Source organism: Triturus cristatus, chromosome 5_1, assembly GCF_964204655.1.
Source record: "Triturus cristatus chromosome 5_1, aTriCri1.1, whole genome shotgun sequence".
NCBI classification, from domain to species: Eukaryota; Metazoa; Chordata; class Amphibia; order Caudata; family Salamandridae; genus Triturus; species Triturus cristatus.
The window spans coordinates 379319322-379344589 of NC_140587.1; the positions used below are offsets into that span (position 1 = coordinate 379319322).

At 40.1% G+C, this 25268-nt stretch overlaps 1 protein-coding gene across 1 annotated transcript in view; it reads left to right on the top strand.

Annotated features, from left to right (window-relative positions):
* RSPO2 (R-spondin 2) overlaps positions 1-25268 on the top strand; it is a 375735-nt gene that overhangs the window by 248398 nt on the left and 102069 nt on the right. Inside the window, exons 4-5 of the mRNA XM_085605093.1 lie at positions 6597-6740; positions 10025-10213. Coding sequence (XP_085461219.1) covers positions 6597-6740; positions 10025-10213 — 333 coding nt within the window. The remainder of the gene's footprint in view (positions 1-6596; positions 6741-10024; positions 10214-25268) is intronic.

The following is a 25268-nucleotide window of genomic DNA, read 5'->3' on the forward strand; positions in this document are numbered from 1 at the left end:
GAAATCTGCAAGAAACAATTCTCTAGAATTGCCTCATTCTGAATACCAACCAGAAGAAAATAGCAAGAATTTAAGAGACAACTACTCTCAGACAGCAATCCTGATGTTAAGATACACTTTCAAGAGTGGATATTTTTATATCTTCTATACTTATACTTTCACTGAAAAAAACAAAGGTTACAGGGACATTATGGTTAGGAATTAATTTTTTTTTAAAACATAGAAATTCACTGAAAAAACCAAAGGATACAGGGATGTTATAGTTAGAAAATAAATTGTAAAAATCCTTAACAATTCACTGAAAAAAATATAAAGTTACAGGGACATTATACTTCAGTTCCAATTTTAGACCCACAAAACCACAGAAATCCAGCAGTTATAGTTATACTTATCTCAAGAAACTATAACTCGTGCCCTAAGGAAACTATAACTTGTTCCCTTGCCATGCGCTGCTAATTACCCCACATATTACATCAGTCATGAGATCTTCTATGACATCATTGAGAATATAACTGCAACATTTATATTAAAATTATTGATGAGAAAACTGTGCACAATAGGGGGCGGCGTCACAGTTACCTTAGAATAGATCTTTTTAAGTTTTCGAGAAAGCTAAAACTTCACAAGTTCTTCAAATTGAAGGGTTCAAACATCATGAAAAGAACACGAATGGAGGCAGGGTAACATATGGACATTCTAACAGCTAATGACTTAGAGACACTTACCCTGCATATGAAAGGGATAAAAGATGTGAGGAAGAAAAAAATGAACACCACTTGTCAAAAAAGAAAAGCATTAAAAATCTACACCAAGATCAAACCATTGTCTACAAACCATCAGACAAAGGAGGTAATATTGTGTTACATACAAGAGAAAACTATTGCAATGAGGCTCTCAGGCAATTGAAAAACTTAAACAGCTTTATACTAACTACCCTATGGAAAACAAGAACAGTATTATAAAGTTCCAAACTGAAATGGTACCAAAAATGGATGCTATCAATAGAAGAATATCAATTCCTTGCAACTTCACATACACTATTACCAACTTTCTACCACCTACCAAAAGTTCATAAGAAAAAGACTCATCCATTGGGACGCCCAATTGTCTCATCCATCAGTAGTTTAACTGAGAATATGTCGACTTATGTTGATAATTTTCTATTTCCCTTTGTATCACAATTGATTTCTTATACCAGAGATACAAAAGATGTTTTGAATCAGATTGAGGGAATTATGTGGGAATCAGATTTGAAGATAGTGCTGCATGTTTCCAGCCTATATATGTGCATGGCTCACAAAGATGGATTGGAGGCAGTGAAATATTTTTAAAAGACATCCACTAAAATTTACGGAACACAGTGAAATGCTAATGAAGTTTTCTGACTTTTGTCTAAATAGCATTTTCATTTTCCAAGACCAACTATATAAACAAATACAAGGTACAACCATTGGCACCTGCTTTGCCCCCAGCCTCGTGGACTTTTTCGTAGGCTGGAGGGAGAAGCAGGTGGCCTGGTCAGGGAGCCATATACTGGAGAAGATACATTGATGACTTGTTCATCATATGGTGAGGAACAGCAGAAACCACCAAGACAAATTTATCAGCCCTAAATAACGATGAAGTAAATCTAAAATTTACCTGTGAGATAAGTTCCACACAGGTCAATTTCTTAGACTTAAAAGTATTCATCAGCGACAACAAGATCTGCACAGCCCTATATAGGAAGCAGACAGCAGGAAATGCAGTGTTGCATTCCACCAGCAACCATCCCCCAAAACTAGTTAACAGCATCCCATATGGGGAACTATTACGCATAAAAAGGAACAGTTCTAGAAATATAGATTTTTAAAAGGCTGCTGATTAGAGCATCAAAAGATTTGAGTAGTACAGAGTAGATCAACAACAAAGAGCAGACATACTGAAGAAGAGTCCACAAAAGAAAGAGAAGGCCACACAGAACAACTTTAGAATTATCACAAATTATTGTAGTGCGGCCAGAAATGTAAGGGGTATTCTACAGAAAAACTGGCGGATTCTGAAATCATATTTCGTCATTTGCAAGAATCTCCAAAATTACCCTTTGGTTACATTGAGAAAATCAAGATGCATTAGGGATGAATTGGTGGAAAGACATATACCCCGAGAAAGATTGGAAACATCATTTACACAACTAAAAGGTTTCCATGCCATAAGTGCAAGGCCTGTGCGAATAGCAATAAGGTGCTCACCTACGAAATTCCTGGTCTTCCAGGACCAAGGAAGATTAGGAATTTCATAAATTGCAACACGAAACACACAGTATATTGCCTGGTATGCCCATGTTAACTGAGATACGTGGGAAACACCAGACATCCCACAAAGATACATATGCCTGAACATTTGAGAGCGATAACCAACAGAGATAGCTCTTATCTTGTAGGAAGGCACTTTGAATCTCATCACAATAGTAACAGGAATCTACTCAAGTTTTTTGTTTGGACCACATACCCCGAAATGTAAGAGAAAGGGACAGGGAACTGAAACTCTGCCGATTGGAGTCTAGATATATAATCAATTTGCAGACCAAGATACCTACAGGATTAAACAGCAGTGAAGAATTCGGGATACACCTGTAGGAAGATACATTACTACACCAGAAGTGAAGGAATAACAGGAAGATGTCTTTATAGTAGAATTATAACATTACTAGCTAGCGCTATAAAGCCAGTACAGCTATCTCAGGTGATACATGAGGATGTAATTGCTACACAATAAGCGAATATATACCCTGCCCATACAGGGCGTGATTGTCCATATGGATATGCCATAATTTGGAGTTTTCCATAATAAATATATTGCAAACAGAAAGGCTGGATTTATATGTAAACCCAATTATGAATTGGAATAAAACAATGATCCACCACATGGCAAAGAATGTGAATAATACGTTCTATGATAACGCCTACGATAACAATTCCATATGAGCTAGGGAATTTGGTTCATTGAGGATTTTAAATGAAACGTAATCGGAATAAATAAAACAATGTGATTTACTGCCCATAGTATAAACATTTGGGCATTATGTAGCCCATAGAAGGACATATGAATGCAGATCTGATTGACGTATACATTTGATTATGTAGTACTGTTCAAATTTTTATCATTTACATGTTATTGAATGCAAATAACACGTTTCAAGATGGCGCTCATGAAGAGTTTCTTGTATGAATTATGGAAGTCCATATTTTATGTTATTAATTGTAATGCAACTGAAATTGATACAAAAAGGAATGCAGAATAGCAGCCGCTGACATTGACAAAGGCGCTTTGCCTAAATTTGTCTGTGTGCACTGTAGATCCAATAAATATTGGATTATTTTCTCCCCGCAAGTGCCGATGTCTTTTTCTTCAAGAGCATAGGATATATATATATATATATCAACCAAGGGTTGCAGGTGTTCCGTGATACTCCAGAACGAAAGGGCGTCTCCCTTAAGCCAGCACCTGCAAGCTGGCGACACACAACAGCCAGTCTTTGTCCAGGTAAGGACAAAAGCGCGAGACACCTCCGGGATAAACTGCAACTGACTTTAATAGTTACCAGCGCTCTGTGTACAACAACCAATGAAATGCTAGGCAGACGCGTTTAACCTATAATAGCTTCCTCAGTGCCCGTTTCAAAAGTTAAAACAATGTCCTGGGGGTCTGCTGGTATTTTAGCTGTTATTGTGGCCACTCCCAGTCAGGTGCTTACTTGCCCCTCCTCCACCTCCGAGGCTGCAGGACATCTCGTGCTCCACCCACCAGGCCACTGCATACTGGGAATTGAAGTCCTCCATGAGTGCCCATACAGTGATAGGGCCTCTCAGACCACAAGTGATGCCCCAAACCAGTTTGGATGGTGGCCCCAACTCCTTCGCAGTCCCTTGGTTGAAGTATTGTCTACACCGCGATACCCCCCTGACGCTTTATATTTCCACACGGAGGTTATCGGCGCAAGGGGAGAGAGGAGGCAAATCATTTGCCTGATAAGGGAGACTGTAACTGACTTGCACCCCACAAGGAACTGCGAAGGATTGGGGTCACCATCCAAACTGGTTTGGATGGTGGCCCCCCAAAAAAAGATTAACACTTAGTTAAAGTTACAAAAACTTTATTTCAAAAGATGTTACACAAAGGGACATGTGACATAGGAAAGGGCGAATAAGTGATCACAAAAGACAAGATTTGTGAGATCATAGAATTACTGAGTTTAAACCTTTACTTACAAGGACAACTTTGTAGAGCCCTCGATAGAAAGCAGAGGATCGTGTGACTTCTTTTGAACCACGAAGCTGACCTATGTACAAAGACGAACTACCGCAGCTGAAGGCCTTTCTTCATACCCTGCACCGTTTAGCGTTAGTAATACTGGTCTCCCTGAAATAGTTCCTGGATTATTGCAAAAGTCATAAAAAAAAGTTTGCTTGTTTTTCAGTAAATTGATAAACTGATTAGTTACACAATTGTTTAACTTGAATACAAAGTCTTGAAATATGGTTCATGATGTTGTCACACAATAATGTATTTAAAAATGAAGCAACACATACATGGACTCTCTCTATTCTTGAAATATTGAGGGAAACCAATGAAGCTCAGCTCGTTTTTACTCTATTTTCTTTTCCATGCTGGGCTTCAATACCCAACACTTGTCATTTTATTTTAATTTATGGATGCGAAAATTTTCCTTTGAGAGTTTTTGCTGTTCAGGAAGTTCTTATATTTCTTGGATTTGGGGGAAAAGCAAGGATTTGTGTAAAACCTTAGAAAGACCAGTTTAAGACTGCAAATAATGAGTACCGAATGCTCCTAGCTGTAACATCAGAAAGCTGATGACAGGATTATACTGATGCCAAGTCATACGTCTGCACACGGTGCTGTTTCTTTTACATATGCCTTTGATTTATAAGGTGTGTGAGTATACTTGTTTAAAGTGCGATCCATTTCTTCATTTCACCTTCACAGGGTTTTGAACTTACATCTTTGTTTTGCTTTTGCACATGGTGGAAACTACAAACTTGCAGGAAGGGCACGACTTTACGATTTCATGAAGAAAATCATTTTAATAACCGTTTTTTTGCAGTGGAGCAATTATTTAATGCATTTCTAAAGCCACTTCTCTCATTTTACATTTCAAGTTTATAGTTCTAAAAACGTGCCCTTACTTGTTTTTAATGCCACCTATGAAAATATTCTGATTTGACAGATGTCAAGGAGGCATCTCCCAAAGAATGTGCACGAGAAAGCATAAGGTGCGTGCTGTTCGGAGTTCCAGAACTGCAGGGGTCCATAAAGGATCAAATCGCCCATACTAATATGAACTCAGTGCCAAAGCCTTTAGTGCCTGATTCACAAACAAGTAAATCAACCTTACTCACACCAACATGGCAATCCATTATCATACCCTTCAGAGTGGCGCATGTGTATTACAAAACATTGAAGGTTCCGCAGCAGACAATTGTGAGACTGTCCCATTTTGGAGTTGTATGCATACCAGGCATTGGCATGGATTTACTTTTTTTTTTCTCTCCTTTTTCAAGATTATAGGGTATGTAGAATATTTGGTCACTGAAAGTTTACCTTCATGATTGTGGTATTTGCCACCTCTTCTATGGAGGTCTACATTCTATTGCAGGTCTTGTCTCAAATTGTGCAGTATATGTCAATGAACACGGAGACCAGGGGGCGGCGCTCTGCTCTTCTGTCCTCATTTGTGTCCTCTGCACATTTCAGCACATCCATATATAACAAAATTAGAAAGTGCACATTATGTACCTTGTGGATTTTGTTAGATATGTGATGTGAATCACATACATCTTCTACGCATATTTGTTCATATCTTCCCGAGGTGAGCCTAGGATGTTTAGCAGCACTATTATGCTACGTAAGGTGCAATTCACAAAAAAAATCTAAATTCGAGAGTGAGGCATCATGTATTCCACCTGTCAGTCGCATCGATTTCAAACTTTTAGAAGAATTTCAAAATTCACAAGAGAATGCGAAGAAGGTGAAAAATGTGATGCTACTGTGCATGAAAGGCCTGAAATGTCATATTAATAGGGCATGCCCAGGTATACAGGTCGTATTAATATACTGTCAAACATACTTGCATTTAACATTTAAGAAATCACAAAACACCTGTTTAATAACTGTGATGAAGACACATTTAAGTTGAAGGAAGTTATATTTCAGAATTTCACCAAATAATTGTAAAACTCAATCGTCTCATTGTTAAAGTCTTCACGCTGGTAGCTTTACAATTATAACATTCTCCAATAGTGATGTCATTTATTATTGTAGCATTTCTTTCAGTCTTCAAGAGTCAGGCAACAAACTTGTGATATAACCATCACTGGGGCAAATTTCATAAACACCCCCGTTCACCGAAGGTAACGGGACTGTATCTGAGTTTTGTACTGTTAAATTAATAAGCACATGAAAAAAGAAACCGAAATGAGAAAAATGAAATTCGTATATACAAGTATACTTCTCTCATTATCTTAAACGTGTCTCATTTAATGTGTCCTTAATGTCTCGTCTTGTTGTATCTCAACACCTTCTGCCTTTCAATTTAGGATGCAACATAGAAAATTGTGATTCCTGCTTCAGCAGAGATTTTTGCACGAAGTGCAAAGCTGGATTTTACTTGCACAGGGGCCGCTGCTTTGAAGAGTGCCCTGATGGGTTTGCACCATTTGAAGAGACAATGGAATGTGTGGGTGAGTACTTCAGCCTGGCTGTGATGTGAGCACCCGCACCTGTGCCTTTCATGAAATGCTTGTTGAAAGCGTCCCGTCCTTTGATTCTTTCACTTTATTAATTAGAACAGAAATTTATATGTCTTGTGGTGACCTGATAAATTCCCTAGACATTCTGGCGGATGAGTCCAAATATTACATCACTGAGTAAGACTTTGGCTTGTGCAGCTACATGAAACATGAATCTACCAATGTGATTCTAATAAAATGCACAAACCATGTGATACAATCCATTGTAAATGATTTAATATAAAGTAAAAACACTGGCCTGCTTTTTACTTCAATTATATTTGTTACATTTTGCTCTGTTCCAACATAAAACAAAATGCACTTGAATGACGTAAATTCATTATAACCCAATTATTGCAAAATTCACAGTGTAAGTGATAGTGTCTTTCTCTAAGAACACCAAACAATAAAGTGCCAGATGTATGAAGCCATTTAGCATTTCTTAATTGGCCAAATCTCTATTTCAGTACGTTAAGAAATACTAAATGTGCTTGTCCTATGCACAATGTTTAAATCGTGGTCGCAGTTTGCGATTTCTACCCAGTGGAAATCGCAAATGGCAACCGCAGTTTAGGGAATCGCAAATAGGGATTACCCATTTACGATTCCCAAAACACATGTACAAAGCATTTCCTACATGCAAATTGGGCCTTTAGGAAATGCAATTACCATCGACCCAAAGTCAATGGTAACCATGTGCAAATTTTATAAAAATCATTTAAAATGCATTTTTAATGTGACATGAAGAGCACATATGCATTAGGACATATGTGTGCTTCCATGTGCACTAGGAAATTCGGGGTGCCCCCAGGGGGGCCTGAAGCCTAGAGGCACCCTTGGCTTTGCATTTCCTAAATTGTGATTTCCTATTAGGAAATCGCAATTTAGGAAATGCAAACCAGTTCCTATTTTTTCCTTAGGTGGGAATGCAATGGCATATTTCCTATTTGTGATTCCCTTATAGATATTCCTACTCTGTAGAAATCGCAACTATGAAATCGCAGCTTCTGTACATACCATTTTGCATTTCCTAAATAGCCATTACTACAGAGTCGCTATTTAGGAAATGCAAAATTAGAATTTCGTGCATCTGGCCCGAAGTGTCTTAAACGTTTAATATGCTGAACTCAATACTGAAGGAAAAATGTATGATATATACATTTATAATTGTGTGATATCTAGCTTCAAGTGTTAGTATACATCCGAGTTCAAAGCTTTTGTCTAAAGTATAGCAGATCAGTGGCGAAGTGGGTACACTTTGTGCACAAAGAATTGGGCCACAGCCTACATTTCATTTTAATAATGAGGCCTTTACACCTTTCCTCCCCTTATTTCGATTCTTCTCTTTTCATTTTACTCATAGGCCCTTCCCCTGCTCTCATCTTTGTGTCTGAGAACAAAGGAGTTTCCTCTGTCCAGTTACACAAGTAAAGTTGTTATCCTCTCTACTCATCAAAGATAGCCCTACAAATATAGTCGTCAATAATGTAAAATTAGTGTAAATATTTCTGGAAAAAGGAGGAGTCTATATTTTCTTACTGCCCTGTATAACTTCCTATCCACTAAATTTTCATAGGACAACTGTATGCCATATGTATTGAGTTATTACGGTTTTTGTACTTTGTTATGTCTGTAATCAAAAAAATTGTAGAATATCTGTCAGGAGTTCAATAGCCCAATGAGGCTATGTCCATGAGGTCAAAAATATGCAATGAAATAAAATAAAATATATTGAATGCACGGGTATAATAAACGAATCAGGAAAACAGTTGGAAGAAAATTAGTACAAAAGAAGACAGAGATAATAAGGGATTAACTACCATCAAAGAGGACTCACAATCATCATTTAGATCCACAAATGTGTCCTGTTTCGTTGAATATTCCAGTCATGTCAGGAGGTATCAGCTTCCTGTGCCCTGTAATTTCGAAGTGAAAATACACACTTTCTCAAACATCATATCCCCTCCAATAAATAATCAGCATCTTTAGATTGAATATGTTTTGCTATGGTGAACTCTGCATTTATCTTTGCCTTAGATTTAGTCTTGCTTTCAAGGCTACATTTATTACGTTTCTTTTTTCAATGAGTAGATGTCTCTTTGTCCTTTTATTAAAGATAGAATTACTGAATATTCAGGGCTAATTCTTTTTTATCATTTTCAGTGAGTAATTGTGTCTTACGACAGGCTTAGGTGTGACTTACATGTGAATTTCCAGGACTAAACTAGCTATTCATGAAACATAATATTTTGTGAGTCACAAAGCTTTTTTCCATGAGTGAGCATGTCTTTCTCCATTAAATGCACCTTCCCCACCTTAGGCTGCATAAAAACAAAACACCTCTAAAACGGTACACAAAAATATGCTTTGTGAATCCATGATTGAAATGCAGGTGTAAATCACACTTAAGACGGTAGCTAGACACAACTACTCACAAAGTAAGGTTTTGAAAATCTGGTCCACAGGAAGTCGCTTCCTCTCATCTTAAGCATTTACTTTTTTGTCATTCCCACCTTGATAAACTTGATTTGTCTCCCTATCTAAGGGTGTGCCTTTCAAACAGTAGGATATTTAGCCTCAGACTTGTTCCATACTAGGAAGGAGCCAGGACAGACACGTCACTTGATTTAAAAAATAAAAACCATAATGCTCTTGAGAACACCACTCATGGAATACTTGAGCGTGCTAACAATACTTGTGCATTATTTAATTTCTTCATATTTCATGTTGCTACTTCATTCACGAACCAGAACTTGCATGCTTAAAACATGATGCAAACTGGAAACATTAAATAATCCACAGTCAGAAAAATAAGAGAAAAATTACCAGCATCCTTGGGAGTCTTTCAACAACTGTAACCCAAGTGTTCCTCTCACATAAGTATGGAACTACTTTCTTCAAGCACCTAAGACAGGAGTGAGCATTGTATCTGAAACCAAGCATGGAAGCAGTTCAGCGGTGTCTGGTGACCTGAGGTTCTATTTTAGAACCATAGACTGAAGAAACATATGCAAATACCACCAGCTTCCCATCTTCTGCTTCTGTACTTTTTGTACTTCCATTGCTACTGACATTCGTATCAAGCCGAGAGTGAAGTAAAGGCTGCTAAATGAGTCGACACTTTATTCCACAGGGAGTTTGTGTCAGGGCAGACCTTGTCTAGTGCAATTTTGTCTCAATATCTACATGTTGAAACAATAGTGTTCATTGAGTATTATTGTTTTTGCGTTTAACAGAGGGATGTGAAGTTGGCCCCTGGAGAGAGTGGGGAGTATGCAGCAGAAGCAACAAAACATGTGGATTTAAATGGGGACTCGAAACAAGAACCAGGCAGATTGTGAAAAAGCCAGCAAAGGACTCAATTCAGTGCCCTACCATAGCCGAATCCAGGAGATGTAAAATGGCAATGAGGCATTGTCCTGGAGGTAAAACTATTTATGTTCAATTTTTTCCAGATACTTATTCTTGCTTATTATTTCTGACTCTTGCTTTTTTCCCTTTACTATATATGTTTTCCATTCCATGCATTTTTCTTTAAGTTATATCAGTCTTGAGTATGTATTAGCTTTGCTGCCAAGATTGTGTTTGAAAAATGTAACCTGGAAAGATCCTGTGTGAAGCATTGATCCATTTGTGTGTGAGCAAAAAGAAATCAAAGCATGTTTGCTTTTGTCTAAGAATTCTGCGGGCGATACATTGCTCTTCTGCCACGAGGTAAACTTTATGGTTTAGCAATTATATTTTACCACCTGTGTAATAGATCTTTCTACATTGCGCTCAACAAAATAAAAGTGGCTGAGGAAACAATATTGCCACTGCTGATAGCACCATCCCATAAAAAAAACAATTTTCGGGGCAGGTATATCCCCCTGCACAAAGCAGCAATAGGAAACTAAGGCGGACAGTCCCTCTGTTAACACACATCCACAGCCACTGTCTTGGAAATGAAGGAAGCTATGCTGTTAGTCATAGAATGTTGACGTGAAAGTTAGAAGGTGGTGCAAATAGAGAATGGGGAGGAGAACATTATTTCTGTGCTTGATTCAAACCGACAGGAAATGCAGCAAAACCATTTATTATCTGATAATGCATATTTAATTTATAAATAGTTTAGTGCCTCTGTAATTTTCCTGCTATGAAAGTACTTATAGAAATTTAATTTCGGATTCAGTAGTACCATACTGACTCACCTCATTCAGCCCTTTTGGTATATGAACCACTATATGCCTTGATGTGAACATTAAAAGGCTGGGCTAAAACCTGTTTAAGATTGAATGATGCGGATGCTGCTCTGCACCTAAACAATGCCAGTTCGTCCTCAGATATATGGTCGTCTTACCAGGTCAATGACATAGAAAGACATAAGAAATGAAGCTAAGATGTTAGGAAAAAAAAATAGACATCCTTTTCATTGAAAACACAACTTTTGCACCTGCTATCCCTAGCTCTTACAAAGATAAATATCACGATCTGCCATTGATGACGCTGTCAATATGTTTGTGCCAACTCTTTTACATCGTAGGATTCCTCTGGTCAATAATTTACCGAGATCCATCCGTGTTTTTGTAGTTCGGAAATCTTCTGATGTTTCACAAAAGAGTTCCAGCTAGGAAATACAGAGGGAAATGATACGTCAATGAACCAATGACATAATAATCCATTGATCCAATAGACCTATAACATATCAATGTAGGAATCGTTGTCTTCACTCGCTGCGACCCCTGACATACTCGAATATTTGTTGCGAGTGTATGATCTGGAATCTCCGATAGAACTGTTGCTAAATGTACGCAAGGATCGGAATAGGCAGTCCTGGGATTGAATTATTTTGATATTTTGGTTTTGAGGGGGATGGGTGCTGCTGGTAAATGTTTTCCCACCCTTTATCCAACGGTGGTCGTGCGTCATCAGGGGCTTCCAGTTAAATGTTGTCCAGGTCTAGACTGACCTTTTTCCCTCCATGGCATTTCCCAGGATGGCTGCAGGCTTGAGGTCTGGTTTCAGAGCTGGACTGGCTGCTATGACCAAGCCTCTCTTGTCCAATTCTGCTTGCAGTGTCCTGCCTTCCTGTGATACGTTTGTTAACTTTGTCCTACCATACAGAGTAGTTTTTGGTGTCCTGTTTATGGAGTTCACGAACATGTCAATTTGGGGAGGCAAGCTAGCAGGGAACACATTTGCAGTCACATATAAACGGATTTTAAATTGAATCTGACAAAACTGGTCCTACCCAGGTCTGGACTCATAGTTGTCAGGCCTCGCTGCTGATTTTAGATCTGTCATTCAGGCTGCTCATTTTAGATCTGTTGCTCAGGCTTCTAATTTTAGATCTGTTGTTCAGGTTTTTGATTTTAGATCTGTTGCTCAGGCTGCTGATTTTAGATCTGCCGTTCAGGCTCTTGGTTTTAGATCTGTCGTTCAGGCTGCTGATGTTAGATCTGTCATTCAGGCTGCTGAATTTAGATCTGTCGTTCAGGTTGCTGATTTTAGATCTGTCGTTCGGGCTTCTGATTTTAGACCTGATGTCCAGGATTCTGATTTTAGATCTGTTGTTCAGGCTTCTGATTTTAGATCTTTTGTTCAAACACTGAAATTATTATGCATGGTTATAGCAAAACAATATAGACAGGGCTTCTAAAAGTTTGCTTCTTGCATTCCCGTGGGTGCAGTACGCTGCCTAATTAGTGTTTTGGTGCATCCGAAATAGACCATGTGACTGAATAACTTCGTAAATTGCTTTGGCTAACAGTAAAGGTCAGAGTACTGTTTACTAGATGGTCCAATTACATGAGGCATTTCCCTTACGAAGCACCCCACCCCTATACATTACCAATAAACTTTTTTTATGCCAGATTCTGCTGTGGAGCTCGATGCTGGCCAAGTCCAAAAGGCTGATTATAAACAAAGTTGAAGCAGTGGGAGAGAGCTGTACAGAACTAGGGATGTTTGTTTTTGTCCATATGGTGTCGGACAAATACTCCTCACCTGCAGGAGGAAACCCAATAAAACCGTTTCATGTTAATGCCCCACATCTGGAGAGGGCTAGTTTAGAACACTTAATTCATGACATGCTTTGTTTGTCTGCCTTTTAATTCATCAGACATTTAAGAAGTCCATTCACAACTTTGCTTGAAAGACAGAGAAACACTGTATGCACCAGGCAACTTATTAAAAGGAGATATTCTCTTGGATAGTCACATAAATGATTGTGAAAATTACAGAGTGGGTTTGGCTGGTTTTAAAGCAAACACTTGCAAACATAAATGTTTAGCTTTGATCACTCTTCTAGTTAAAGGGCGAAACAGCCTATCCCTCTGTTTGAAATAAATGGAGGCCTGGGGCAGAGCATTGACCGGGTGTGCAGCCTCTCGCGTCTGAGGAGCCGGGCTCTGATCACAGCTCTGGACACGTGAGGAATGGTTTAGTGGTTAACCTCATCCTCTTTCCTAGTGGGCATCTATCCACATCACAAAAGCTCTTGAGAATGCAGCGCACTTGTAACCCAGTTGGAACCTACATCATGCAGAGATCCAGGAAAATCAGGGCGAATGCAGGGAACATAATGCTAGTTGTTCGTTCGCTGGGCTGTGAAGATTGAACAAGGGAAGATAACATTTTCTCCTTTATATTTTTCCAATTAATTTAGTTAGGGGTATTTTTACAGCGTGTTTCTAGCCCAAAGGGGCATTGGAGTGCTTTGAATGATTAATTTGCATTATAAATTCTCCAACCACAATATGTTACATTCAGAACATGAACAAAGTACAGTGAATTGGAAAATTTGGGGGAAATTTTTCGCTGCTAGATCCTCAATGTCCACCCCCCTCAGGGATGCAACTTTTTTCTTTTTTTTATTAATCTTAATTAAATCACTTTTTGGCTCCATACAATTTTCTCATGTTGGCTTGTGACCCAATAAATGTATCTTCTGTTAAAAGCATTATGCCCTCACACTGGTCTTTGCCACCGAGTAGGTCGAGAATGATAGACTTGCCCTTGTGCTGCCAGCATGTCACCAGTATTCCAAAGCATTTTGCAGCATGTAAAGCTCATGCAAACCTAATTTTGCACAATGTATGCACAACGTTTGTGGCTCTGGAAACAAGAAATGGAGCAAATAGGTAATGATACAATTTTCACCCAGCAGTGAAAATGTGACCCTGTGTATGATATTTACTTAGAATATCATATATATCTTTTTATGCTGGGCCCAAAAAACAAGATGTATGCCTTGATGTGTCATGAACTGGAACAATTAAAAACTTGAGCAAGTGTAGTCCATTCTACAATAAAATAAACTCTGTTTTTTCCATTTCTATTTCCATGCAACACAAACACTTGTGTACCTTTCTTCAAATTTGTCAGATCAATATAGGTTATATGTCATCAACTGTACGTGAGCCAGAGACACATTAGGCCTATTCACAAAGACATTTTTGACTAGACTGTACTCTTACATGTCTTTGTAAATTGGCCTTAAACACCTGAAATGAGAATAAAATGGGAATGTTCATATACAATTATTATAAACAGAAAGGACAATACCCTCTTTGAGTTTTTGTTTTTTCAAATAGGGATTTGAACATTTCTTGGCCGATTCATAAAGGCATGGAAGATTATCTAAAAATAAGTACTCCTGTAATACTGCTTTCTGTACTCATAAATCCTTTGTGAGCAAATAACTACTTATAAATGGTTTTGTGACTTGACCCCATTGGGTCACTACTTCCCATACCCAGGAATGTTATTTTTTTAATAGCGGCTGATTCACACAAGCATATGAGTACAGGAATTGGTACTAGAGGAGTACTCGTTCACATACTATTACATGCCTTTTTTAATTGCCCCCCCCCCAATCCCTATTAGTAAATGTACAAAGAGGGCACAGCCCTTTCTATTTGTTCCCCAATGTATATGAATATTCCCTGGATGTTCCCTTTTCATTCCCATTTTATACGTTATGGGGCCTGTAAAAGTATGTAAAAGAGTACTATAGAAGAACTACTTTACGCGCTCCAAAATGCCACTGTGAACAGGCCTTTATGTTTCTTTATCCAGGCATGCGATCACTTCCTCATACAGACACATAGCGCATGCGGGAGGACTGAGCTACTTGTGATAAGGCGGCACTTTTCCTTCTGTGCAAGCACCACTTGCCGCTTTGTGATAACCACTTGTGTCCAATGTGGAAGCCATTGCACACACGGCATGCTCAGTTTTTTCCACTGGCTCAGTTTCATGAGGTCTTTGTCACATTTCTGGACACTAATGCTTCAGTTAGTCACCTCCCTTGGAGAGCTGTTACCAAAGAACCAGACGCAGGCAGTGGGATCAGCTTTCAGCCAGTCCTGGCAGGGAATAGTCAGTTGAAACCGCTTCTGCAGTATGGGAAGAAGTCACTGTGCTCAGCAGGGACCAGGAATGTGTGGAGGGTGTTACTCAGCAGACTGTGGCGTTCTGTCACATTCAAGGCAAGAAAAAGGCTCCTAACTTCCCTCAAACTGCTGAGGAACATGCTAAGGTGTTCAACTTACGCAGAGCTTCAAGATAGAGTGGCTTCTGTCAAACAACTTTGGGGCATATTATCAAGGAACGACGTTAAAATTATCGCCACTTTAGCGGCAGAAAACGGCCGCTAAAGCAGCGATAATGGGCTTGATAATATGCCCTAGAGATGTCCCATAGAAGCCCATGTTCTGGTGTCAACATGGGCTTCTATTGGAATTCTCTGCGGCATATTATCAAGCCCATTATCGCCACTTTAGCGGCAGTTTTCTGCCGCTAAAGCAGCAATTTTTTTTACGCTGTGCTTGATAATATGCCCCTGTATTTGAAAAGAGCAATGAGTTTAATAATGACGATGATGTTAAATGCATAACGTTATTCTTGCTATTGTTATTGTTGTTATATATGGCAATAGCTTGTTTTTTTACAGAGCTTAACTCCACAGTTTTGCAAATATCTATTGGAGCACTGCACAGTTATTACTTAACAACCTAAACTATGGCAAACACTTGTCATTTCAAAGAGTGACGTTCGATAAAGACAGCTACAGATGAGAAACTCAAAGGTTGGGTTTTTGCAAGAGGTTTTCCTTTGTTTCGGCCTTCAGGTTATCATTTGCTTGATAAACAGGGGCGTCACTTTTTTAAATATTTGGAATCCGTTCACCGCTCATAGCTCTTAGAATCGCTTGACTGACACAGGTTTTACGGCTGCTTGCTTCAACATACAATTTCACAACTTCGATGGGATGATGCCTAGAGTCTACATAAAATGAGGCCCTTGTTAGGTCGAGCTTGGGCAGCACATGTGCTGCTCTGCGAGGCATGCTGTAGTCAGGTAGGGACTTGTAGCTCCGCCCACTGTCTGCCCATATTTTTCATTGGCTTGTATCATTGTCCACTGTACACTCTGGTTATTCATTGGTCAATAGACTTAGTAGTCCCTCCTTAGTATCGCCTTGTCTCATTTTGTAACCTCCCATGTTACGTGTGTTGTTACTCGGTAGGCTTTAATTACAGCCTCCAAGCACTATTTTCTCAAATATCTTTGTCCTGCCTGCTGTTGCAGGCAGGACACGCTTTCTCCTAATGATTTTTTGTTTTATTTTTATAGCACAAATGTATTTGCAAAGCAATAGATCTCGCATTTCCGAGAGTTTAAGCTATTGGCATTGTAAATGACAATGCCTTTTATTTATCTGTTTTAAAAACAACACATAAATTAATGGCAGTGTCATTTTTTTGGAAGGCATTTGTCTCTCTAACTCTTGTAAATGCGAGACCTATTGCATTGCAAATGCTTGTTTAAACAAGTGGCAAGCTCATATGCAAATAAGCTAATTTTGCTGTGGTTGTGCAAAGTTTTTATCACGCAATAAAAGTCATTCTAGTTCACAGAATATCATGCTTTCCTTAAAGCCTAAGGCCTGACATACTTTTATTATCAAACACTGGCAGTATATCCTCTCAAGTGCTATTTAAACTATAAAATAGATGTTCTGTTTTCATGTCACTTAGCTCTAAACTCCTTTCCCAGTTCTCTTTTATATAAAAACCCACAGCTATGGTTCACATAAATGGATTGTATGATTGTTAGTTCTGGCTTGACATTGCAGCTGTCTGCGGGCCTATTGTTAACAATTCTTTATCATATACAAAGAATCAGATTTGGCTTTGTACTCTTTCTCACTTCATGCTATTGGCTGTTTATTGTATCATTGCACCTTCTATGGAGACCTAGCATTACAATGCATGTGGGACTAGTTTATATGTATAAAGTACACTCAGTTATCACACATTACATTCTTATCATAAACGTGCCTAGAATACAGAGCTAAATAGTTTTTGCTTTGCTTTCAATCAAGGAGTTTTTTTTAAATGTTTTAGTCATGACCGGTGTGCATGTTTTCCCTGCCTTCCCCATTGTTCTTTCTAAGAAATTGGGTTAAGGTTGAGGGGGTGAAAACCTACTCAAGCAGGAACCACAATCCTTGTCAGGGTGAGGCACAAGCAAACCCCATTTTAGTCTGTGCTCAACCTTCTGGTAGCTTGGCACAAAGCACTCAGCCTTAACTCAGAGACAAAGTGTATACTATTTTTGTTATTGTTGTTAATATTTTGAAGCACTTCTAGAGCGCATGGCTACCAGAAGGCATCCCAGCGCTTGCAGTGTCACACAGTACAACAATGAAAATGGCTTATTGGTTAACGTACTATGTTCTGGTACAGCCAGGTTTTATGTAGCTTCCAGAAAGGGAGATGTTGTGTCACTGAGCGAAAGTGAAGTGAGAGGGCATTCCAGGGCTTAGCAGCATTGTATGAGAAATACCAGCCTCCGTATCTTTCCTTTTTTATTTGGGGTACTAAGGCCAAGAATAAATTGGCTGATCGTAAGCTTTTCCTAGGGCGATAAAATGAGATCGAGGAGTGATTGATTGGGGACCTTTGCCCCAGAGTGTCTTGTGAGCAATACATAAGGATTTAAACTTTATTTCGGTTATCAGCAGCCAATGTAAGGTATTCAGTGATTGGTTGGCCAATTGGGTTCTGGGAATATTTAACAACATCCGAGCCACACAATTTTGTATTATTTGCAGTTTTCTTGTAGTCATCTTTGGGGCCCTTATGCAACGCTTTAACCAGTAATAAAGTGAAAACACAACGCAAAACCCACACCAACTTAGAAAAACAGAGTATATTTTAATGAATTAATCAATACCGAAACTGCTAAAATCAGTAGAACCGATATATGCAATTTTAAAGATGTAAGTGAAAATAGTGCCAAATAGCACAGAGCACCAACTGTGGATATCTGGTTGTGCTAGATTGGACAAAGTCACAAGTTCAGTCAAACCGTGACGGAGCATAGATCGGCTACAGGGACCAGTAAGGCCTGCTGACAAGATTACCTTAAATCTAAGGGTGGGTTGAGTTGGTGGAGTGCCACTAAGCAGAATTCCACAAAGTTGCCTAAAAACCCCATGGAATTCTGCACCGCTCCGCCCCTGAATGCAGCATTATGCAGGCAGCAGACCTGGAGGGTTCCTAACCCCAAGACTGCTACCGGCTTGGCTTACCTGGTGCGTTCTCGCGTGCCCGGGCTGTCCTTGTCCTGGTTGTCTCCTTTCCTCTCCAGGCTCGCCCAAGCGATACGAAACCCCTACGCTGTATGTCTTGGGAAATACATCAAAGGAAAAAAGCTGCAAGAAATAAACATGTATGAAAAGTCAAATGGAATGACACAGGAGGAAGAATGTTGAACTTGGCCCTTTCTGCAGGTTCATCCCCAAACGTTTAGGCTTCACCCTCCTGTGTTCTGGACCCGCTTATGTTGACCTTCAAGACTCTCTGCATGTTGCCACTGCTTACCAGTGTTAAAGTGCTTGTGATTTCTCCTTTAAACATGGTAAAGTTTGAGTATAGGGAGCTCACCTGTCCGAGATACCTCCGCTTACTGCGTTTATCAACATCGCCCAAAGGGGAAGCCCAGGGAGCCTCAAGGACTGAGGAACAGTAAACTTATCTTGCATTGGCAATTTAGTTGGTGGACGGGGGCTGGGTTTGGGGGCGGGGGGAGAGGGTTGGGTAAGTTTTCTTTTCTTTTTTGGCCATTAGCAGTGGTGCCATAGCTGGTTTCCTCCATGAGCTGCACTCTATTGTTGCATAACCTGACTAGCTCTGGTAAACTTATGTGAAGCTTACTGTTGGCCTTTGTTACAAAATGCAAATAAAACAGATTTAAACCTAAACATGGTAAATTTGGCTTACAGCCAATTGGCCTATTTGATTTACTTGTTAGTCCCTAGTAATGTGATACTACATGTAAATTAAATGCTACTAGTTGGCCTGTCCGCCTAAGTAGCCTTGCAAGCATGTCTTAGACCTGCCCTTGCAGCCTGTGTGTTCAGTTTTTATCTGCCATTTTGACATGGCAAAATAAATCTTTAGATAGGTCCAAGCCTTCCTTTTATTACATATGAGTCACCCTTAGGTAAGAGACTGAACAGCCCAGAAGGCAGTGCGCAGTGTGTTTAAAATGTTGGATATGTACTTTTATGTTTTACAGGTCCTGGTAGCAAAAAACCTCAACATTTATTTTTCACTACTGTAAGGCCTACCCGTAAGGTCTACCTCTCCCAAAGTGTTACATTGGAGTTACCTTATTGCATTTAATAAGTGCCAACTTTCAATTGGGAGCAGGTGGACGGTTCGAGTTTGGTGTCTAAAGAATTGTAATTAAAAGCCCTCTTTAATGGTAAAGTAGGATATTTAGTCACAATTCTGAAAATCCCACTTTTAGAAAGTTGGCATTTTCTTGTCCTATCAATTTGATGCCTACATCCTCATCCTGGGTCACATTAGTAGATGTAGCTGGCAGTTGTTCTTTCTTTATTTGTCCCAGACAGTGAGACAAACGGAAGATAGGTGTTGGCAGGATGGGCCACTCTGAGTTACCACACTTGCACATCACAAAGGCTCTGCCTGAGCACTGTCACAAGGGGTTTGCTACTAGTCAATTGTGACCCCAAACAAGCTGGGGATAGGGCAGGAAGGAAGGGAATGCCTAAGACCTCAGGGGGTGGAAACCTTCAGACGCTTCCTCCACTTCAAAGTAGGCACCAAGTATAAATATTGGACCCTTAGACCCAAATCTTATGAATTTCCCCATTATTTTCTCCAGCTGTCTCTTTTCTATTTTGCTTCTTTATGTAGCTTCACATTAAAAAGCTTTGCCAAATCCAATAGTTCTGACTTTAATGAGCAGCATGTGCAAATGCAAGCCTGCACAGATTATGTTTGTATGTATTTCCACATTTAAACCAAATGTATTAGCTATGCAAAAGCTTATTTTTAAAGGTTATTGGTAATGACAAAGGTAGGACAATGGTTCAACTACTAGTTTAACCATTGTCCCTCAACCTCTCACCTTCTGGCTCACAAGCTCTTCTTTGAAGAATTTGAATATATGTGTGTGCCTTCTAAGTTTTGCCATGTAGTCATTTTTCTGTAGCATTAATTTTATGGCTCTTGCTCCAACCTGTTATTGGCACATCAGGACAATTCGTGCATGCATTTTGCCCCACCTACCAATCAATGGCTGTGGAATCACATTTGTTACATGTTCAGTATTTTAGTTCCTCCGATTGGTGGTTGGCTACTATAGCCTTCCACTGAAACTGGCCAGTTTCCACCCTGGCCCTTCATTCTTTATATAGATTACGCATATGGATTTTTTGATTTATAACTTTTGTTTCAGTGGTACACAGTCCATTATTAGCATCCTCAACTCACTACTTTCTCTCTGGTTCATGTAAGAAAAATGAGCACAGAAACGGCTCTTGTTTTCATGAATGAATGGTCAGTGGCAAGTGCCATAAAAGTTTGTATCACCTCTTTCCGGCACAGGGTGCCATGAAAGGTTGCTGTGGCTATTTCAGTTTATAGTCTTACTGTCCATCTTAAAATGTCATGAATCAGTGTATTAACTCACTTTTTTGAAGAAGTATGTCTATGCTTTTCAAGGAGTCTTTCTCTGGAAGTAAGTCTCAGCTATATGGTTGTTTAAATACTATCCAACTAACTCTTTAGTGCTCGAGAGCTAAAAATATGTGTTCACTAAGCTTTTATCTTTCTCATTTGGGAAGGTTGGGTTAGAGGTTCAACTGTAACTTCTATTTATCTTTTTGAGTTACAGAAATGTTCATATTACTCCAGTGTACGTGACGCGAGTCTTGTATATAGACCCAGCTCCAGGATTCAGGATCTGCAAGAGTAATGAAGAAGCATGAGTAGGCCATGACGACGAATGGAGGCTGGGCAAGCTGGATGCTCTTGTAGTGGGATTACCTATATACAATACTTTCTATCGGGATTGTGCCCACTAGTTTTAATGATGTATTTCTGGGGATTTATATCTATTCATCACCTACTTCCCACCCCCACTAGAACAATGATGGCTTATTGGATTAATGCGTCCACTGTAGGGGCTGTTTTCGATCTCATAGTCACAGGTTCAAATCTCGACAGGTCCACTCAGCCTTTTATCTTTCTGAGGTTGATAAAATGAGTGCCATTGAGTTGGGTAACAATAAACATCAGTTATTCAGAGCCAAGATACCCGTTGAGGTGAATGTGCGCTTTATAAATACACGTTACGTTATGCTTGTATATTGCGTCTAAGGCCTTGACTGCTTCATTGCTCTCGGCTTCTAATAGTCTGGTGAGAGGGGGTGGGGAAGTAGGTATTGTAGCCCAGATCTGAACACAGAACTCTACTGCTTGTGAGCGCAGACCAGCGCTGTGTAGTTTGGGGTTGAAGACCATTGAGGGAGGCAGGAAATGATTTGTCATAATGCAGAATAGGGAACAGTAGGAGTGCTGAAAATGTGATTGAAGGGAGGAGGAAGAAATAGAGTTTATTCTTCCGCGGATGCTCATCCAATCCTCAAACAGGTGTAGATACCACCTTATAAGAGCCACTGAACATATGTATTTTCCTTCTTTACGTGTTTTGTTCAAGTTTCTCATTCAAGACACAGCTATTTAGGGGTCACCCTATCCTTGGGCAGATGGGCTTCATTTTACCCCTCAGAAAGGGGGGACATCAATCCAACAGTCCTTCTACCTTAGAAGTCTGTATGGCCTCATTGCAAGTTTCTAGCAAAGCCACCGTCGCGAATTCTGAGAAGCAGTGACATTACTGCATGCCTGAAATTCACATTGAGCCAAGAAAAAAATGGCGTGAATGGAAAGGGACAGACTGGCCGAAGAGAGTAAAAGTAAAAACACGCGGGTATGCAAACTCCGACTGGGCATGTGGTGGTCCATTCCGAGCAGGAACACTTGGTATACGCATTCGTGGGGTGCGCTAGCACAACCCAACGTTGCAGTCCAGCTATGGGGACAAAAGCCAAACCACCCCAAAAAGGACTTTGAGGCCACATATTTCTCAAAATGAAGGAATTTGGAAATCTACTCGACTCCAAACATTGTAAACTGTCGCTCCTCTTCCAGACACCTTTTCCTCGCGCCTGATGGCCGCGACAGGAAGTGCTGCTGAGAAGTGGCGCAGCCGATAATCTCCGCGCGTGTCTGCTTAAAGAGACTAGTATAAACCCTTTCTTCCGATAGTGGCGAGTGTGTAAACTGACAACCACATGTGGGATAAGTATTAGATTATGTAGCTAAAGATGGCTGTAGATTGCACTGGATTAAACTGAGAGCAGGAAATAAGGATATTCTCAGCTGAAAAAGGGTCAGACGAATGTGCTTCCGACATATGCTTTCTATTTTTGCACATTTTGTTTGTATTTCAGTTTCTATTTGTGTGGTATGCACAATTATAGCTGCCGAGGTCAGCAGCCCTTTTGAGTGGTTTAACAGACCCCCGTTGAAACGAGAATCAAAGGTTCCTGACATCCGCTCTATTAAGATCTCTGATTCCATATTGATCAGGGATTGAGGCCTAATCCAGTTGTCTAGATTTTGTAAACACACGCAATGTCTGAAAAGAGAGGAGCGGGCCTTTTGAAACGCTTTCGTGGCTCTGCAATAAACACATATATTAGTTGAGGGTGAAAGTAGTACTATTGACAGATGTGCGCTTTAAAACATAGGCGCAGGAACGCAGTTCAAGATGGCTTTTCGAATAATGATATTAAATTATTTTGGCTGCACCGCACCGGTATCCTGTTCGAAGTACAGAACGCTGCCGTCTCCAGCAGAAAGAATTGGACCACCACCACACCGCCCTATTTCAGATTCACGAAATGACCATTATTCTCAGTTCATTAAAAATAAAAAACGCTTTCAATACCATTAATAATGTCAATTCAATGTTACTACCTGTTGCCAGTCTCATATATTTTCCAAAGCATTTCTGGCCAGATATTTTCGTTACATTGAAAATCACATTTTCCCACTACTTTTCACACACCGTCAAAATAACCCAGCCACTGGATTATGTATACTTACTTTTGCACCATGGCAAAGGAGGGAAATGCACATGCATCATAAGTCTCTTTTGTTACAACATATAACATGTCAGTTTCAATTTTGGTTTAGGCACAGGGTATGAGCGGTTAAAAGGTGAATCTAAATTGCCTCAATTCGCTAACTTTATTGCATTTTTTTAAAAAAAAATTGAGTTTGTATACCTTTGGCTCTCAAACCCCAGTGTTGTTTTTGATTACAGAGTTTGGAAAAATTACTTAATTTTCATATTTATTCTCGGTTTATACGTGTTTTAGCCATCCATACATCCATCCAGCCAGCGAAACCCCCACCCACATCATCCATCCATACATTGATCCATCCATCAAAATAACTGTAAGATATATGACAACGTTTTTTAATTAAGCTTCCATAAACCCTGACATTTGTCATATCAGATACCCACGGAAACTCATCCCGCCCCCAATTAACTGTTCAAGGCAAGATCAATGACATATTTGATAACATCATCAATGACTTCTTTAATATAGCCTATGTTAATGTCACTTGTGGCATTACACGATAAGAACATCATGCAGTCTATCTTTAGTGCAGAAGTGGGGTACATGTGAGGCACGGCGTGTGCCCATGCACTGGAGGAACCACTTACATGCAACAGATATAATCATTCACCTTTCGCTGGGTTTGGTACAAGTGTGATGCACACACAGATATAGCAAACCTGCTCCAATACCTTTGGCCATGTCACACAGTGCTGCATTCTCGTTTCCGGACACTGCCATCATGAGCTCGGCTGCTACGCTATTGGTTTATATTTTCCAGTGTATTGCTCGGTATTGCAGTCATATGCTGGGGTGCAGAACTATACACAATAGTTCTGCCACCCTCATGCATCCTGGTATACTCCCATCTCATTCTCAGGTTTTGCCATCTTCTGCCCAAGCTCTGCCATCTCATGTCTGAACAGAGTCATCAAAATAAATCGGGTAGGGTCTTGAATGAGACACATACTGGGTAATGGCGATGGGTATTGTTTTCTCTGACTTGGATTTAGAGCATTCTACAATAATGCACGGAATCATGTGGCCTTTGACATTAACAAAATCAAATCACAGGTGTCAACCGGCTGAGCCTAACAGGGTAGACGTGGGTCAATAATCAATTACCAAATCTGGGCTTATGGGTAGAATCCAGAAGTTCCTGATTTTAGATATGTAGATGATGCATAGAAACTAGTGTGCAGCCTTCTTTTCTACCGTTTCTTGTTTTAGAAAATCCAGGAGCGGGGGAATTGGGGATTTAGTAGGTTGCACCCTTCCATGAACACCAGAAGCAGCTTGGCAGGGTAACTGCCACATCAATGTAAAGGTGTTGCCATGAACAAACTGGGTGAGTGTTGCGTGCTGGGTGTGAGTGTCCAGTCTGGGGCCATCCTCTGTAGGTATATGGCGGAGTATAACAGGCCGGAAGAAAATCTTTGTGCTGGGCTGGTGTGTGAGTGGCATCAGTTCCTTTATTTACGGCCGGCATCTGTTATGGCCTATTAAGATCATGTATAAAGGTGCTCTCCCTACTCCCTTTACAGTCCCGACTACTGCTGATCCAAGGCCTAGTTGTGTCCAGGTTGGACTACAGCAACGCCATTTATTTAGGAGCCCCGGAAACCACTCTCCAAATACTACAGAAAACCCAGAATGCCGCTGCCCGGCTTCTCACGAATACCCCAGCCAGAACATCAGCCAAACCCGCACTGAAAAAACTACACTGGCTTCCGATCAGGGAAAGAGTGAGATTCAAGGCCCTATGCCTGGCTCACAAAGTGCTGCACAACGCAGGCCCACCAATTCTTAACAACTGGATCACACCCTACAGACCGACAAGAGCGCTTCGATCGGACCATGAAAATCTTATTGTGGTTCCCAGGGTAAAAAAGGCCCACGCAGGAGGTCGCCGCTTCTCAGTCCACACAGCGAAACAATGGAACGCGCTCCCCTTGAAACTTAGATCAGAACCTAACCTCCTG